Source organism: Zingiber officinale, chromosome 5A (assembly GCF_018446385.1).
Source record: "Zingiber officinale cultivar Zhangliang chromosome 5A, Zo_v1.1, whole genome shotgun sequence".
Taxonomy (NCBI): Eukaryota; Viridiplantae; Streptophyta; class Magnoliopsida; order Zingiberales; family Zingiberaceae; genus Zingiber; species Zingiber officinale.
In genome coordinates, this window is record NC_055994.1 from 65,198,023 (window position 1) to 65,217,157 (window position 19,135).

The following is a 19,135-nucleotide window of genomic DNA, read 5'->3' on the forward strand; positions in this document are numbered from 1 at the left end:
AATATCTTGACACAACATAGGAATAGTTTGCCTAGAGGCATGCCTGAAGGATAGAGACTTAATCAGATAGAGAAAAAAATGCATATATAGTCTAAGCAACATAGAACCATTCACATACCTAATATAGAAGCTAGCAAATCATCATCATCTGGAACATAGTCAGTGTTTTTTCTAGATTGTGATCTTCCTGAGACTATGCCTGAGCTGTCAATTTGCCAAGCTGATGTGGTTTCCATTATACAACGCTTTTTCCCAGAGAGACTGGTGATCCTATTAACACTTCCATCAGACTCTATCACCCCCTTTTCTTCAGTTACCTGACTTAATTCATTTGTCTGATCACCATCTCCAGTAGGTGCTAAGAGCATCTTTTCAGGTTCAAGGAAATCAGAGCTAACAGAACAATTCAATTTATTCTTTTCTGTGTCTTTCTGGCACGGATCAGCCAGTAACTCGTTTTTGTTGCTATCCTTGGCAGATTCTGTAAATAAATCATGTGGATTCTGTTGCGACTCCAATTCAGTATCTGTAGAATTAGGTAAGTGAGAATCATTTCCTGGAAGGAAAGAAAAACAAAATCAGATGCCAATTCTTCAGAAAGAACTAGCTTGTTGGAAAGAAATTTATAAACCACAAACCTTGCAGCTCAAAGGAAGAGTCATTTTTATGAAGCTTATTTTCTTGCCTGGGTGAGTTTGAACAAATAGCTGGCTCTTCAACTGAAACTCCAGAAACATTTTGTGTTAAAGTTTCATCTGGTTGGACGATTACATTTGCTTCATTGGCCTGCGAAGTAGAGGATAACAAATGCATATTGGAACACAATGCAGATGAATCTCCATTGAAGCTTGGACTGACTTCTATATAATCTACACTGCAACAACTTGATGGCTGAGTTTCAGCCCCACATGAATTGCTATTTTTGACACACACCAAACCATATGCATGTGAATTTTCATCAGATGTTTTGGGAGTTGCAAATATTTCAGTATCAATTTGTGATATGTGAAGAGAGGATATAGAAGGAATTGACTCATGCAAAGCACTGCAGGATTCCAAACCTTCAACTTGAGTTGTTTCACGACATATGGCCTCCCCATGATTTTCCATTTGTTCATCAGCTGTACGAAGTTTCTCTTGACCAAAAGTGCATCCATCCTGCAAATCACTCATACTCTTCTGTCCACATTCCATTTGAGTTTCATCAATTGAAACTCTTTGTTCTCTATGTTTGGGAGGTTCTGAAAAAGAGAAAGGAGCTTGCCCTGTATTTTCTGAATCAAGCTCATAAGTCGCTAATTGTGGATGCCCAGGATGTAAGAGAGAATCAGGTCTAATCAACACTGTACAAGGTGAATCCGAAGGGTCTGGATGGGAACTTATAGCAGGAACTTCATTCATGTTACCTGAAAATATTTCCTCCCTGAAACCATCAGTTGAAGGAGCATCTGCAAAATTAACCACTAGTGCTGAAACACCAGTAGTACTTGATGACATAAAAGATTGGCAAGGTTCTCTAGAAACATCTTCAACAGCATCACTAGGAGAAAAGATTTCATTGAGATCAGGAGTCTGAATGTTGTACTCTTTCATATAGATCATACTTTGAGGATTAGAAAATTGAGAAATATCCTTCGAATCTGCAACATCTCTATCTTTGACTATCCCACTTTTGTCATCATCATCAATATCCATTGGAGTTAGAGGAAAAGAAAATAAAGATTGATCATGATGCACAGCACTGGAGAAAGACAGTCAAGAAAATTTAAAAACAAAAAATCAGAAAAGGAGGATGGAAAAAACATATACATTGCTAAAAAATTTCAAACTAGTATCTTCCCTATAGATCAACAGCAAAGTAAAAGTGTCTTATCAGCTTCAGTATAGATAAAGTAAACCATTAAATCATACACACTGAAACAATCTTGAAGACATTTAACAAAAGTGACTTCATGAAAATTTAAGTAAATAGCACATGCCAACCCAATTGTATATCTAAAGTGAACCATCTATTCGAGCAGATAACCTCAATGAGTTTTGAACAGCTTCGTCGTCCATAGTTGGCAGACGAACCAACTAAGGTAGCATGAACAAGGAAACGATAGAACTAGCTTTATAATGGTGATCAAATCTAGAATTCGATAACACCAAAATGGAATAAAAATGCCAAAAAAAGTATCTGCAAAGTCATGATTGGAAACAAAAAGAACTAAATGAACTTAAAAACCATAAGTTACTAAAGTCTTCAGCAGGGGAATGTACCATTCATCAGACACCAGAGTACTTGCATCATGCTGAGAAGGGTGATTATCCTCCACCAAGAACAGGTCCTGTGTGGAAAAAAACGTTAATAATACAAATATTTGGCATTTCTGACCTATGCGAATCAGCTCATAACCAGTCATGGTGGAGCAGAACAAAATTTGTTTGGCTAACAATATGAAACAATAATTGTTTAAACCATGGTTGTTAAAAGGATCAGATGAATAAAAACATGTACGTATCAGTTTATTGGTTGGGACCAACAAGATGGAATCATTGGGAAAAATAGAAAGTGACAAATTAAATAATTGAATATAAAAGATGACAAATGATGTTCAATCCTAAAAAAAAACATGTCATGAAATAACATAAAAACACAATATAAATAATAAACACTAAATTTAATTAATTGGAATAGTCATATTATTAGTGATTTCGTATTATTGTTATTATTAGGTTAACAAAATCATATTATTATAATTATTTAATAAATAATATTCCAAAAAAGACAAATATTATTATATCATTAAACCACCACATAGCTTTCACATTATTGATGTATAATAAATTGTATTTTACCAATATAGAATCAATAATTAAAAATATATTGATACGCACAATTGCATGTATTAATATGAAGTATTAAGTAATATTTGATGAAGAGAAGCTTTGGTGCAGCAGTTGTTGTGTGACCTTCCTGTCACAAATTCGAGTCGCAAAATTAGCCACTTGTAATGTTGGGTAAGACTGTGTATAATAGAGCCAATGTGGTCCAATCCTTCTCCGGGACCGCATTAGCGAGAGTCTTCGTGCACCGGGTTGCTCTTTATTAAGTAATATTTGATATTATTATACTATTTGTTAAAATAGATTGTTTACTATTCCATATTATTAGGTTGAATTGAGAGGGTTTTTTTTAGCAATATTAATCTAGAGAGGTAATAACAATCAATATGGAAAAAAAAGAGATGGATGAAGTGCTTTGCCTAAGTAGAAGTAACCAATACTAATCTAGCTATGATGCAGGAAACTACAAAGTTTGAGAAACCTGTTTTCTGGGTGTGCACTCGACAAGGAAATGGACCAAAATGAGGCCAAGAACTTAAATGGATGAGCCAACATAAGACAAACAAAATGGAGAGGTGAAATCAATGGCTAAATCAATACAAACCAAATTTGCCTTTGTGTTTAATGTTTTTTTTCCCTTTGTTCCAATGTGTCCACCCTTTCAATGTACAAGGTTATCTACACTTTGTTAATCAAGTAAACCCAACCTTACAAATTTAGAAACAAGTAAATAAACAAGACATAGGGTTAACTTCCTGAAATTTAAATCTAGATTTGAACTAGATAATTCACCAAATTAAGATAGAAGTTCAACCCCAACATTAAGTTCCATTTGAAGCAATCAATTGAACTCTGTGAAATTGAATAGCACATGACCCCTTTTGGACAAAACCTAGTTTTACTAGACCTTAACCCATTTCCCTACACTACTAGAAAGAAAAATAGAATATGGTTACATCTCAAACCAAAGCTATAATACAGAAATTGCAAGTATAATTAAAACAACACTTAATGGTGGTTTCTAAATTGAATAAAATCTTTTCATGCATAACAATTCAGTGCAATGTAACTATACAAGAACCACAACCAAAATATTCTAAAGAAAATTGTAACCTCTGTATCAAACTAGTCACTAACAATTCTAATTAACAGAATAAATGAAATTTCTTTGTAAGTTTTCTTTTAAAATTTTTGCAGATTAATAGCCATAAAATGTTTCATGTTTAGAGAAACACTTGATTGCCAATATGTTGCTTCTAATGAGAAAAAAAAATCTATTTTGCCCCTAAAATTTATCCTTTTTAGCACAATGTCATCATAAATTTAATAACATAGTATCCTTCCACACCCACTATGATGCCATAACAATCATGGTAAGCTTGAATGATTACTTCAACAATTACATAGGGAATCAAAGGGAAAGACTTGAAATAATTTTTTCATCACAGGATAACCACAATATGGTTGTGTTAAACTATACATAAAGACATACAAGACTTGGAATTACCTCCTCGAGCTCTAAACCAATCTGGGAAGCAGTTCCATCACCAAATGTTTCTGTTGAAAACTACCAATTGATTAATCATTGAAACTTTAACGGGGCCAATGACTGCTGACTGTATTATACTGTGTAATCTAGATACAAACCATCCAATCCAAATTGTAATGTGGAATATCCTGTTCCATCCATAGTATCTTGAAGTGTAATCTGTTCTTTTGTACTGACATGGTGATCAACAAAATCACTGCAAAACCCACAAGTCAATCTTGAAAATTATCATAAAACAAGAGAAGTTGAAAAAAACAAGAGAAAAAACAATTTATCAGATACAAATATTTCTTATAGAACTCCAATCATAAGGTGGAGAATGCCACATGGCACATAACTAGATCAAGTTGGATCACATGTAACCCTCATGAACTCCTCAAATAAGATATGAGTTATCTATGCTTTAAACCCTAGCTTATCCCTATTCTCTGATCCTCCATTCCTGCTACCCTTCTTGCTCACTCCTTGCTCACTGCCCTCCTTCCACACTACCTACATGCTCAGAGTGTCACCTTGAACATTGACTTCTACTTGCTCCAATCCTAAATAATTGGAAATACTTTCAAAATGGATTGGTTCTACAAAAATATGTGATTTTGAGAGAACAGAAGAATATTGCCCATAAAAATTATAACATTCATCGGTACCAGATTATTTTTAAAAGCGATTTCTATACCTTTTCAACTCAAAACATGTACTTCTCACAGAAAACAAAATAAAAAGCACCTGACCGCACAAGGCATCCAATGATCATTAAGCCTACACCAGAATAAAACCTTTTCACAACAACAAAACACATTGGTAGAAAGTTTTGAAAGCTAAATAGAAAGTATGTTATTGCCAGGAAAACAGACATGATAAAGCAGGAATTAGGAGGGGAAAGTGTTGGAGCAATCCCAATGGTCCGCGGGACCATGTGTTTTGGTGTTTGGGCAAAGGGTTTAAGTTAGGTTTACCCTCGTTATTTGATATGTGTACTTGAGTTGTGCAGGACTGCAGGTGACACATGTGACTCAGGTTGACGGCTTCGGGTCCAGTGAAGGATGGAGCATCCGAGGGACCGTGGACAAGGCAACAAGGACAAGGGCCGAGGGAAGCGACTTCGAGGCATACGCGAAGGATGGCATTGGGGACGAGCCGCGGGCTTGGATGCATCCGAGGGACGAGAGCCAAAGGAAGTAGGCTTGAAGGCTAGAGGTCAAGGCTGCAAAGAAGAGTCAAGTGAGTCGTGAGGGTCCGAGTGCGAAAGAAATGTACTCGGGATGGGAAACCCTAAGTTTAGGGTTGTACCAGTCGACTGGTACTGGAACCAGTCGACTGGTGGTGAGCACAGAAGCTTTCTGTGCCCAAAACGGCTGGGACCAGTCGACTGATAGATAGCCGTTGAGAGAGACGTTGAGTTGGCACCAGTCGACTGGTGCAAGGACCAGTCGACTGGTAACGGGCAAATCAGCAAGGCTGATTTCCCCAAGCTCTATAAGAGGGAGCTTGGGATGGCCGGTCAACCTGACGAAATTAGACTTGGTTAAGGTCTAATTAGTAGTCTACAAGTGCTCAAGAGTTTCCCTTGTGTCCAAGAGATCTTGGTGAATTTGTGGTGAGGTTTCTCCACCCACAAGGAGGTTTGAGCTAGCCGGAGGTCTTCCGGGGAGTAATCCACCGACGGATAGGGATCGTCCACCTTACGGACACGCCGTGGAGTAGGAGCTTTATCTCCGAACCACGTAAATCGGCGCGTGTTGGTTTGCTTGCTCTTTCTTGTTCTTTGTATTTGTATTTAGCTTTCGTATTTGTGTTTGTATTATTTGTATTCCGCTGCGCAACTAACAAATACGTAGAAAGCGAGTGATTTGGGGGGGCCGTCTATCCAACTCCCCTTCAAGCCGGCCACCGATCCTCCAACAAGTGGTATCAGAGCGAGGACGCTCTCCGTTGGACTAATCGCCAAGGAAGCATAAGATGGCCGGGTTTATTGTCCCTCCAAAATTTGAAGGAGGAAGCCTTAGGGACATCACGTATTGGATGATGAGGATGGAGGTTTTCTTCGACACGGATTGGGACACCATGATGGTGGTAAATGAACCATTCGAAGTCCCTAAAGACAAGAAAGGGAAGAAGCTCCGACCACGACATTGGACGGAGGAGCAAACGACACGATCGGAGGCAAATTCAAAGGTAATATCAATATTGATTGAAATTTTGCCTTCTAACGTGATAAGTCGTGTAGGTGACTATGAGAACGCCCACGATTTGTGGAGCAAGGTGAAGATGGTTCTACAGGAAGAACCTAAACCTACACAAGAAGAAGAAGAACCCAAGGAGATGAGTTTAATTGCTCAAGTTGAGGAGGAGCAAACGGAAGTTGAGTCACGCTCAACATCCGAGGAGATAGAGGAGAAGGATGAAGAAATGCTATCCACTAGTGTGGATGAGGAGACATCCTCAAGGGTTGAAGAAAAGTCCAAGACAAGTGAAGAGGATGAAGAAGAGGTCTTGGAGGTCAACCTAGTGAGCACCTCCACCGAAGCAAAATCAAAAGATCACATTGTGTGCTTCGGGTGCAATGAAAGGGGGCACTACAAAAGTAGATGTCCTATGGGTAAGAAGAAGGTATCTCCTAAACCCATTCAAGTTAATTTAAACACTAACAAGGGTTGTAGGAATGAAGAAGCCTAAAGGAGGAGATTGCGCATTGTGTGCTTCACGTGTGGGGAGAAGGGACACTACCACACCAAATGCCCCAAGAAGGGGGAAATCAAGAAGCTTGCGCATCTAAAGAAATGGGAGAAGAACATGAGCTCAAATCAAGGGGGAGCTTCAAGGGTAAGGGAGGTATACCCTAATTTGAAGTGTAATTCAAATTCAAATTTTTATGTTCCCATGCATGCTAGGAGAAATAATGATTATCATTATGTAGAAATGAAAAATTTTGGATTTAGATATCATGATATGAGTAGGGTAAATGTGAATCATAACCCTAGGAAATCTATGCATGATAAATTTAGAAATGATAGACCTAAGGAGACCCAAGGCATTAATCCCAAGAAGGGGAGACATATGCCTAGAAAGGGTAGGTCTAGGAATGTCCAAGGTGGACATGTTGACTCTAGGTTTAGGAACCTAGAAAGGGAGAATCAAGCTTTGAAGGCAAAGCTTGATGGTTTAGAGAAATTCCTTAAGAGATTCACTATTGGATCTAAGGGATTAAATATGGTGTTGGGTAGCCAAAAACCCAACAATGATAGATCGGGTTTGGGATACCGATCTAATCCCTCCAAGGCCAAAAGGAGACCATGTGCTAGGGTGGCACATGATAAGGGCAAGGGAGAGTCATCCAAGGCCAATAAAAAGAAATATGCTAGGGTTGCATATGACTATGGCAAGGATGATGTGTCCAAGGTCAAGAAGATAAGGAGATCTTCTAAGGGACATCATTGTGGCCTAGCCATTGTGGATGAGTCACCTAGGGAGGTGACTAAGGCAAAGAGCTCTAGGGGGAGCTCTAAGAGTCAATTTGGGACCCATGGCCAATGGATCTCAGGTGGGTTTTACTTGGGAGTCTAAAGGAGCCATGGAGTGTGCCAAATGGTTTAGAGACGGACTTGAGTCTCAAACCTAGGGATTTGGCACACATGGATTATGTTTCATGCAAGAAATATGACATTTGGGGTCATATAGCATGATAATTGATTTTGGATGTATAGATGCCATATAAACCAATGCTAGGGATGCATTGTGGGTTGGTATGGGCACATACATCAAGAGGAAGCCAAAACTAGGACTTTAGGTCAAGGTTAAATTGAACCATTTAGCTAGTTTTGGATTTTGTGTCAATCTTGGGATTGGTGATAGATACATTTTGTAATGTATTTTTCCCAAGTAGACAAAGGTACAATAGACCTCTCCACAAAATTTGGGAATTTTTGGAGGTCTAGGGAATTTCTGGTGCATTTCTGAAGTTGGCCTGAAAAGGCTGTTTTTTTCAGAAATAGGGTACCAGTCGACTGGTACAGATACCAGTCGACTGGTAACAGTGTTTTTCGACCACAGAATGGTTCTGTAAGGTTGTGTTGAAGGGGGCAGTCGACTGGCACTTAGGGCAGTCGACTGATACCAGTCTGAAATTGTTTTCAGCATTGGTTTGTGACCATGTCAACTCACTTAGATGTATGGGATCCAAGGGGGATTAATACATGAGTTTAGGGTCAGTTTGGATGATAAGTTTTCAACAATTGGGATATTGTTGGAAAACTTTTTGGATGTTAGGCAAAGGGGGAGAAGTAAGGTTTAATTGGGAAAACCTTAAGTGTCTTTGCGTAGGGGGAGCCTTGGGATAGGTTCTTAAAAAGCCCGTTGTAAAAATCCTAGCTCATTGGGGAGTATAGGTATAGGGGGAGCCTTGGGATAGGTTCTTAAAAAGCCCTGTGGAAAAATCCTAGCTCAATGGGGAGCTTAGGTGTAGGGGGAGCCTTGTGATAGGTTCCAATGCTTGGTGCATTCATTCGGCGGTTGTCAAGTGTGTAGCCTTGGCAACGTAAGTCCATTCGGCGGTTGCCAAGTGTGTAGCCTTGGCAATGTAAGTCCATTCGGCCGAGTAAGTCCAAGTGTGTAGCCTTGGCATCGTAAGTCCATTGTATTAGCATGTTTATTTGCTATATGTTTTCCCTAACTTAAACGTATTGCCAAACACCAAAAAGGGGGAGATTGTTGGAGCAATCCCAATGGTCCGCGGGACCATGTGTTTTGGTGTTTGGGCAAAGGGTTTAAGTTAGGTTTACCCTCGTTATTTGATATGTGTACTTGAGTTGTGCAGGACTGCAGGTGAGGTTGACGGCTTCGGGTCCGGTGAAGGATGGAGCATCCGAGGGACCGTGGACAAGGCAGCAAGGACAAGAGCCGAGGGAAGTGACTTCGAGGCATACGCGAAGGATGGCATTGGGGACGAGCCGCGGGCTTGGATGCATCCGAGGGACGAGAGCCAAAGGAAGTAGGCTTGAAGGCTAGAGGTCAAGGCTGCAAAGAAGAGTCAAGTGAGTCGTGAGGGTCCGAGTGCGAGAGAAATGTACTCGGGATGGGAAACCCTAAGTTTAGGGTTGTACCAGTCGACTGGTACTGGAACCAGTCGACTGGTGGTGAGCACAGAAGCTTTCTGTGCCCAAAACGGCTGGGACCAGTCGACTGGTCCAGGGATCAGTCGACTGATAGATAGCCGTTGAGAGAGACGTTGGGTTGGCACCAGTCGACTGGTGCAAGGACCAGTCGACTAGTAACGGGCAAATCAGCAAGGCTGATTTCCCCAAGCTCTATAAGAGGGAGCTTGGGATGGCCGGTCAACCTGACGAAATTAGACTTGGTTAAGGTCTAATTAGTAGTCTACAAGTGCTCAAGAGTTTCCCTTGTGTCCAAGAGGTCTTGGTGAATTTGTGGTGAGGTTTCTCCACCCACAAGGAGGTTTGAGCTAGCCGGAGGTCTTCCGGGGAGTAATCCACCGACGGATAGGGATCGTCCACCTTACGGACACGCCATGGAGTAGGAGCTTTATCTCCGAACCACGTAAATCGGCGCGTGTTGGTTTGCTTGCTCTTTCTTGTTCTTTGTATTTGTATTTGTATTTAGTTTTCGTATTTGTGTTTGTATTATTTGTATTCCGCTGCGCAACTAACAAATACGTAGAAAGCGAGTGATTTGGGGGGGCCGTCTATCCAACCCCCTTCAAGCCGGCCACCGATCCTCCAAAAGAAAGGAGATCAAGAAAAGAAAGGCTGACCATTGCTGATAGGCGTGGTCACTTAAGCCTTGGCCTAGGCGACAGTTATCAACATGATGCCAAGGAGGACCGTTGATGTTGCCATTAGACTAATAGGAACCTGGGCCAACTCCAATTTCTCTCTCCACTTCAACACCAACACTATCAAAGAAACCATAATATGGTAGAAGGCAAGTAGGATGCTTACTGTTTCCCTTTTTCTCTCCTCTTCCTTTAAGTGCTTTTAACTCTACTTGCCAAGTATGCACCAGGTATGCACTTTCTAGATGTAAAGGCCACCCATGATCCAAAACGGTTCCAAATGTCATGTGGCATTTCCCATCACCTTATGATAGGGAATTCAATGGAGGCATGGATTTGCCATAGTATTGAAAGATCAGCTACTTAAATTTTGGAAATATTCGTTAGAGAATGAATTTGTTATCCCATATAAAATCTAAGTACCAAGAGATGTTTTCTCAAGAAAAAATCTATTACATTTGCACAAAGCAACAAAAAGTGCAGTAATAGGTAATAGATGCACAACACAAGTATATAGGAAGGCAACACTAACCCGTGAATAGCAGAATCTGGTAGTTCAAAATCATCTAGATGAAAAGTCTCTGGCAAAGTAATGGAATGATAAGGTGCAATAGATTCTTCCGGAGGAAGATCCACTGCAGTTGATCTGAATGCCTGCTTTACCTTGAGCAAAGCCTCACTGCAGTCATGGAATAGATAGTTCACCTTCCGAGAATATATTCTCACAACACCTAGAAGCAGATGGCTTGATAGACGAAGTGCAATTGGAACTTCAGGGGAGAGAATAGAATCTGCACAAAAGTTTTAGAGAAACAGATAAAGCCAAAGCAGCCTAACAAATAAAGATTAAAGATGTTAGGCAGCTTAAATTCAGTAAGAACTTACATTGTAAGTATTAGGTTAAAAAAAAATGAATTATTACTTTCTCTAGCTCATGAAACATTATTCAGTAGCATGTCTGGAATCATGTTAAAAATGAATATTAGGCTACTTACTTTGAGCATTAATACCCAGATGCTCTGATAAGCATTTTACACACCAATTAGCACTATGCAGTGCAAAATTGTGAGAAAAAAACACCTTTTCTTTCTAAACATATAATTGTCTGCATGAAATACTTTCAGTTGTTCCAAAACTTTTTGTGCTCATGGAATCAGGAAGGTTTAATCCTAGCCTTGTTAGGTACTCCCTTTAATTCTCAATCAACATTCTGCTAAAAAGTCCACTCATATTCATTGACCAACTCAAACTAGTTCTCTAATGTTGTTGTAAAACTTCATGGAACATCCAGAACAAAAGAAGCAAAGATATCGAATAAAATTTATAGCTAGTCCAAGCAATCATGCTTACAAGACAATGCAAATTTTGACCATATAATACGGAGACATACTCCAGCAGCCCGTAATCTCATTATTCACTCACTGAATTAGAAGGAAATGAGAAGGTTTTTATTTAAAAGTATAACAAAAATAGATAAGATAATGCCAATTGTTGTTCTTAGGCTAAATAATAAAGTTCCAAAAACTAACTGAAAGTTTATTTGCCTGTATATGCCACATTCATAAAATTTTTAACAAATTGGACCAATATCAACTTACTATAACTTATTGTGACTCGCTCATGGAATGCATCTGATAAGTAAGGTTTTCCTTTAACAATTAAAACTACAACTCAAAACCAAAACACTTACGGAAAACGAATATGCTCACGAGGCAGTCATTAGTCTCACGGTTACTGTCAGAAGAGAATAACACTTAAATTGTGATTATCAGCCAATGGAATATTCAAGGACTGCATGAGGAGTATGTGACTATTATGAACGTGTGCATAGGATCGGGCCCATAGGCAGTTTGGCTTCAAATCGGACACAGATGGGTGTGAAAGGTCCTTCGATTCTCCTTTGAAAGCCAGTGTGAAAGTGGCCAGTAAGGAAAACCAGCATCGACAATTTCAGAGATGGATGGCTTTGATAGAAAAGAGGCAGCAGTGAGTATGTAACAAAAAAGGTGGGAAGCAACTGCAAGAGAAGAGAGGAAGAAGAAAGAGAAATAGAGAAATAAAAAAGGAGAACTTTGTTAATTTATATTCTTTATACAATTACAGACCTGCATCCCTTCTCCTACTGAGAGTTATTTACAACTATTTCAAAATTTTGCTAACTATTTTTGCAGAACAATTCCTGTTGCTTCTTCAATTTATTTTGTTCCGTATTGATAGATTCTCCTTTTCTTAGGGTGAGATTTATTTGTTGTCATTCATTCAAATTTTTACCCAGTCCTCTCAATTTGCATATGACTTGGTCTATATCATTGCCCACCCATTTAAAATGGTGTTTGTCCTAAAGCAATCAAACCTTTTTTTTGTATAAATCATTAGCTTTGTTTTGTGAGTCTTCTGTTGGCACGGCTCTCTTGTCTCATGGAGTAGGTGATCATTGGTTTGGTGCTATAGTTTGTCCATATCTTCGAAGGATTGTAGTTTTGATCATTGTTGAGTCGATTTCAATTTTACTTGTTGTCTATATGTTGTAAATTATATGCTCATTGCATAGAAGTTCATGAGGACTGGACCCAGTGTGCTTATGACAAAACTTTGTTAGATGAAGAATAAAGAAATCAACAATTATATATTCCTTGCCTAGTAGTAGGTGGACCCTTAGCAAACCCTATCCCTTAAGAGTCGTTCTCCATTAGTGATGACCACCGAACATTGAGGTTCTCATCTTGTTCTAACTTTGATATGGCGATTAATTGTTTGAAAATAAAGCTATGTGCATTTCCTAAGTCGATGAGAATTGAGACAGAGTGTGAACAAATGGTAGTTGACACTCACATTAGTTGAGAATGAGGAACCCCTTCAATGGTCATTAGTGAGTATTCAAGAGGTTTCTCTAGGGCTTCTTCTTCATCTACCCTGACTAGCACAAACCAACACTTGCACGTATGGACGGATGAGAATGCTTTATCACAGTTTGAAGAAGCGATCAACTCACGTTTACGGCCTTCTTATCATTAGTCAATCATCGAATGGTTTGTGGTTTGTGTGTTGTTGAGTCTTTACGCCCCCACGAATTTTTTCATAAAGGCAAGAAACACATGCTACACTATAAAATCTAGAGATGGATCCAGGGAAGGGCTATCGTGGGCTATAGCCCAACCTAATTTTTTTTTAAATTATCTATATAAATTTTCTTAAGTATTGGATTTTTTAACAAAATAAATAAATAAACGAATGGAATCATCGAACACGAAGTGAAAGTGCTGAATTAAAATCGGATTGAGGTCGAACAAAATCTATTGGGTAGGTGCAGAGATAAAGAGTATGTTGGTCCAAATTGGGGTTGATTTGGCCAAGTTATGATTGGACAAAGTTTAATTGGGTTAAACCGATTCAATCGATTTAAAACGAGTTACAGAATTTTTTAGAAAACCTATTATCTTCACTCTTTATTTTTATTCTCTTCCACGTATGCGGCGTCTCTCCCATTGCCTTGCCTCCATGCACCAACTTCTCCTTCTCCCTGTTTTTTTCTTCCCATATCTTAGTGGTTTTTCTTTTCTCCTTCTCCAATAGCAGCTCTCTTTTCTTCTTCCTCTTCTCAAAAGTAGCAGCCCTCCTTCTTCCCTTCCTTTTGTTGTTTTCCAGCCAACCAACTGCAATCTTAGTCCTTCTTCCTCTCCAACAAGAGCAACACTTATTTGCCTTTTCTTGTCGTCGAAACTAGCCCAGACTATCGGAAAAGAGAGTAAAACTTCCATTCTCTTTTCCTTTCATCCTTGTAGTTATTTTGTTGCTTATTTTGGTCTTTTGGTTTACTTTGTTTCTCGTCTTCGGCCTAATGCCAATAGTGGGAAGAAAAAATCACCATAATAATTAAGATTATTTAATAAAGTAATTGAGTCATTGATTAATTATACTTGCTTATTCATTTGATTGTTATTTTTAGGGATATAACTTGGAACTATTTCAAAATGGAACATCAATCTGCTGCAAAGAAAGGAAAGACATTGATATCCTCTTTCTTTAAGAAGAGAGATCGTCAAACTAGTGAAAGTACTTCAATTCCTACAGTCTCTACAATGCAACATCAATCTAATAAAAGTCTTCCAATTCCAGTGTCCAAATTCCTTCAATTTCCTATCCTAGCAACAAGCATCTATCATCCTCTACTTATATTGAACGAGATCATGGTAAAAAGAAAACGGATATGTGAATATCATGTTAATGTACAAGATGAGATAAGACGTTCATATCTAAAAATGGGGTCTTATCCAAGGTTTAAAATCTCGACCCGTGCCGAGGTTTCGGTCCTAGACCGGAACGATACAGTTTCGGTATCGTATCGTGTCGTGCCGATACGGTTTCGATACGATATATATATATATATATATATATATAAAAGTTGGTTTATTAACTTTATGTAACATGATAGCATATATTTATCAAAACTTCCGAAATAAAACATACGTAATTTAAAGTATTTTCTTTAATATTTATGGTTTTAAATCTTTTATTTTAAGATAAAAATATATATATTATCTATAATAATTATATAAATTAATAGAAAAATTCTAATTTATATATACTAATTATATAAAATTTTAATTTATTTAATTATTAATTTATATAATATACATATTTATATAATTATAGTTTATAAATATTGTAAATAATCTATATTAAATATTTTATATAGAGAGAATTGTTAACTTGTGTTGTATTCTAAAATCAAATTTATTTAAAAAAATTATATATTATTTATTTTTTTAACAATTAAAATTTTATAATTATTTATAGACTTTTAAAATTATTTATCAATTTTTAAAATTATTTTAAATACTTTTATAACATTTTAATCTATTTTTAATTTATAAAAATAATTTAAAGTGTGATTTTAAAATTATTTTAAATTATATAATTATATATATATATATAAATTATCTATTTTTTTCACTTTAATTTTTTTATATTTTTAATTAAAAAACAAAATAAAATAAAATTATATATTATAATTATATTAATTAATTAACCGTTTATTTAATTAATTAATAATTTATATAATATATATAATAATTAATTTGAAATTATATATATATATATATATATATATATATATATATATATAATAACGATTTTAAATTCTAATTATAAGTTTTTAAAAACCCTACTTTTTCTTCTCATCATGCGTGATTCGCCGCCTCCCTTCGCACGGGGCTCGCTGTCCCCTTGCCGCCACCGTCCCCTCGCCGCCGCCATCCCCTCGCCTCCGCCGCCGCCTACTGGTCTTTCACCAGTGGCCTCACCGAGACAGATGTTCCAGATAAGTGATCCGCAAACTATCCCAAAGATCCATTCTTTCTTCTTCCTCCTCCTTCCTTCTATCGCACGAGCACGCACGATTCCTTTTGTCTCGCGACGGCAGCGCACACGATTCCTTCTATCGCGTGATGCACGTCGAAATCATTGCTCTTCTGATGCTGGTTTCGGTGCTCGGGCGGAACGGTAAGTTTCGCCCGTTCCGCCCGGCACGGAACGAAACCCTAAACCCTGGTTTTATCAACCAGATATGTTGGAGTATTCGGGTACAAAATTTGAAAGTCAAAATTGTCAGTTTCATAAAAAAATTGCTTCAATTGAATGATGTTAATTCGTCTAATATCTCGACACTAGTCAATGAAGGATTTGACAATTGGAAAAGAGTAAACTAAGGAAAAACATGTGCATTTCTTGGCCATATTGCTATGTGCGATAGAAGGGCTGAAAATTTAATGAGTCCCTCGCAATATATTAATAATGTGATGCATGTTCAATCTAAAAAAGAAAAGGAGAAAACTCATTTGGCAACCTCAATTGTAACGGTTCATTGGCTACCACTTCAAGGTTGTGCCTTTAGAGGTAACGATGAATCCCTATCTTCATCTAATTGTCGGAATTTTCTTAAATTGGTGAAGACTTTTGCAAAAATGAGTACAAAAATTGATGAAGCTGTACTTGAGAATGCTAAAAAAAAATGCCCAATATATCACTCCAGAAATTTAGAAAGAGATTTTACATATTATGGTAAATAAAGTACGACAGATGATTGATAGAGAAGTTGGAGATAAATGCTTTTGTATTCTTGTTAATGAAGCATGAGATATATCTAAATGGGAGCAAATGGTCATTATCTTGAGGTTTGTGAACAATCATGGGATTTTGATAAAGAAAAATTTTGTCATCATAAGTGTTAATGACATTGAATATATATATATATCAAATGTTCTTGTGCATCATGATCTCCAAGTTATGAAAATCAGAGGCCAAGGAAATGATGGTGTTAGTAATATGAGCAGCGCATGGAATGGGCTTCAAGTATTATTTCTTAGAGATTGTCCTTATGCATACTATGTCCGCTGTTTTGTCTATCAATTACAACTAACATTGATTTCTACAAAGTGTCATTTGGGAATTCTCTTCTCATTTGGACAATTTTGTCACTTCTTATACTAAGCGCATTGTTGAGTTATACAAAAAAAATGAAATTGAGCATATGTTGAAAATTGGAGAACGTGATTTTGGAAGTGGGGCCAATCAGATTCCAGATTGGTAATTTACAGCAAGAAGGAGCTACTCATTGGAGTTCTCACTATTACTTAGTAAAAGATAACCATTCTCCAAATGGAAGAGCTAAGGCTGAAGTTTGGGGGATTTACAAAAACATGACAAGCTTTGAATTTGTATTCATTTTGCACTTAATTTATAAAATTATGAGAACAACATATACTCTTTGTCAACTTCTTCAAAAAAAAAATCTCAAGACATTTTAACTGCTATTACATTTGTCTCTACTACCAAAAATATCCTTCAAGAACTTAGACAATGAGTGTGGGAAGAATTTTTTCATGAAGTGAAACTTTTTTGTTCGGGAAATGGAATTAATATGTCTGACCTTGATTGTCTATATAAGATCAATTGTTCCCGTCAGCAGATCTACAGTTGAGCATCATTACCACTTTAATATTTTTAATGCAGCAATAGATTTCATCTTGATGGAGTTAAATACTCGGTTCAATGAGTCGTCAGTGGAACTTCTTTCTCTCAGTACAACTTCATATCCTAAAAATTCATTTGACTCCATTAACAATGATGATATTTGTCTATAGTAGGCTCTAATACCAATTTGTTATTGACGCTTGGGTCCATAGGTGGTTTTAGCTTTGGATCGAGCTTGAAAGGCCCGATAATCTTTGATTCCCTTCCAAGGGCCTAGTGTAGGAGTGTTTGCAATTGGCAAATGATGCTTGTTGCTTCTTCAATTTATTCTGATCCTTATTGACAATTTCCCCTTTTTTATGTCGAGATTTATATGTTGTTGTTAGTTCAAGTTTTTTCTTAGTCCTCTCCTCTCCCTTTGGATATGACCCAAGGTTTATATCAGCAACCAAGATAATTATCCTGAAGCTAGTACTCCCAGCTGAATTGTTTGTTAAAAAAAATATGATATGGAAGAAATTCACAGCAAGGCAAGGTATTCCATCGCATCATTATTTTTTTAGTATGTCTGACTGTTTTTATATCACTTTAGTTATTCAAAAAACTTTACTAGTTTTATATCATTGTACATTATTTGAAATAAATGAAAAGCAACACAACCTGATTAGCACATGATAACACTACCTTAACTACGTGTAATTCATTTTTTTTTGTTTGGCGATGAAATGCACAACCAGGATGTAAAAACTTCAAGTTGGGTTCCCGCTATCACAAGTTGTCGACACATTAGCGGAAGTCACTTTATATATGTGTTATTTGTTAAGCAATGCAGAGTACTGAAAGGTCACCACCACGCTAATGATAGCTTAGCATGAGAGTAGAAAAAGATAAAATGGGGGGAAAAACTATGTGATGAATTGAGAGATACCAACCTACAGAGTCGCCAATATTAGTATCTGCAACTTGATTCTTCCTTAGCTTTCGCTCCAAATGGGCGGCAATCCATATAGTACCAAGAGGACCCTTCTTGGCCAAGATAAACTGAGAATAGAACATTTTTCACTCTTCCTCAGCTTCCAAGAAGACGCTTGTAAGCCATGAAACACAATGAGATGCCTTCCACCCAACCACCGACGGAATTGAGAAATACTGCCCAAACCCTAACCAGCAAATTCCTCACTGAAACATCCCCAAAATCCCAACTTTTGAAGCTTGAGCTAGCCAAACCAACACGAAGCTCACTAACCCTTACTCAATCACTATAACTCCCAGCTCCCCTCCAGCAATCTGTAGTAACCCGCAAATCGGGGATTCTGAGCTGCACAGCGCGGATCTCGATCCAGCCGAAGCCTCCGAAAGGTGTGATTTTGAAATAGGTGGGAGATTGGAGGAGTGACCCGCAACCGCCCGAGAGATTGGAAATCGAACAATTGCGCGACAGGGCTTCGAGTTGGGAGAGGTGTCGTCTGCTGCCCTTCTCCAAAAACACACACGGGGAAGCTTCGGAGCCTCGTACCTCTAGTCGTGATAACTTGTCGTAACGCAGTCTTGCTCCTCAACTAATGGCCTAAGGACACGTGGGCACCGCGTTTTAATCCTTCTTTTGTTTAGGGCGAGGGTGAGAGAAAAGGGAGAGCCAGAAAATAATTGGAGATAGGAGTAAGCATTCGATTAATTTGATTAATTTTGATATTAAATTTATATAAATTTTTATTATTATTATTTTAAATAAATTTAATTAATTTATTGTTAATTAAAATAATTAATTCGGTTAATTTAGTTTTAATAAAATTTTGATTTAATTCAGTTAATTAACACTAAATCAGTTTTTGGTTAATTCGATTAATTTATGGACCGAATTAACCGAATGTTCACTCCTAACTGAAGATGCTTTGTCTCCGGATAGTTTAGCCGGGCCAAAAGTATTAGGGTGTCAAGTTTAATAGATCGGATCATCGAATGAATTTTATTTTTTTTAATTTCAATCTAAATTCGAA

General features: G+C 37.6%; 1 protein-coding gene across 2 annotated transcripts in view; it reads right to left on the reverse strand.

Moving 5' to 3' along the window:
* LOC121980534 (sister chromatid cohesion 1 protein 4-like) overlaps nucleotides 1-18,666 on the reverse strand; it is a 33,845-nt gene extending 15,179 nt beyond the window's left edge. The window contains exons 1-7 of one of the 2 annotated variants that reach the window (XM_042532611.1): nucleotides 18,071-18,666; nucleotides 10,699-10,957; nucleotides 4,477-4,574; nucleotides 4,337-4,386; nucleotides 2,263-2,330; nucleotides 639-1,741; nucleotides 119-526 (exon numbers count right to left, since the gene is read on the reverse strand). In XM_042532611.1, the coding sequence (XP_042388545.1) occupies nucleotides 119-526; nucleotides 639-1,741; nucleotides 2,263-2,330; nucleotides 4,337-4,386; nucleotides 4,477-4,574; nucleotides 10,699-10,957; nucleotides 18,071-18,194 (2,110 nt within the window). In that variant the 5' untranslated portion in view covers nucleotides 18,195-18,666. Of the gene's footprint in view, nucleotides 1-118; nucleotides 557-638; nucleotides 1,742-2,262; nucleotides 2,331-4,336; nucleotides 4,387-4,476; nucleotides 4,575-10,698; nucleotides 10,958-18,070 lie in introns of both variants that reach the window. The other variant, XM_042532610.1, reaches the window with a different exon arrangement.
* Between the last annotated feature and the right edge of the window lie 469 nt (nucleotides 18,667-19,135).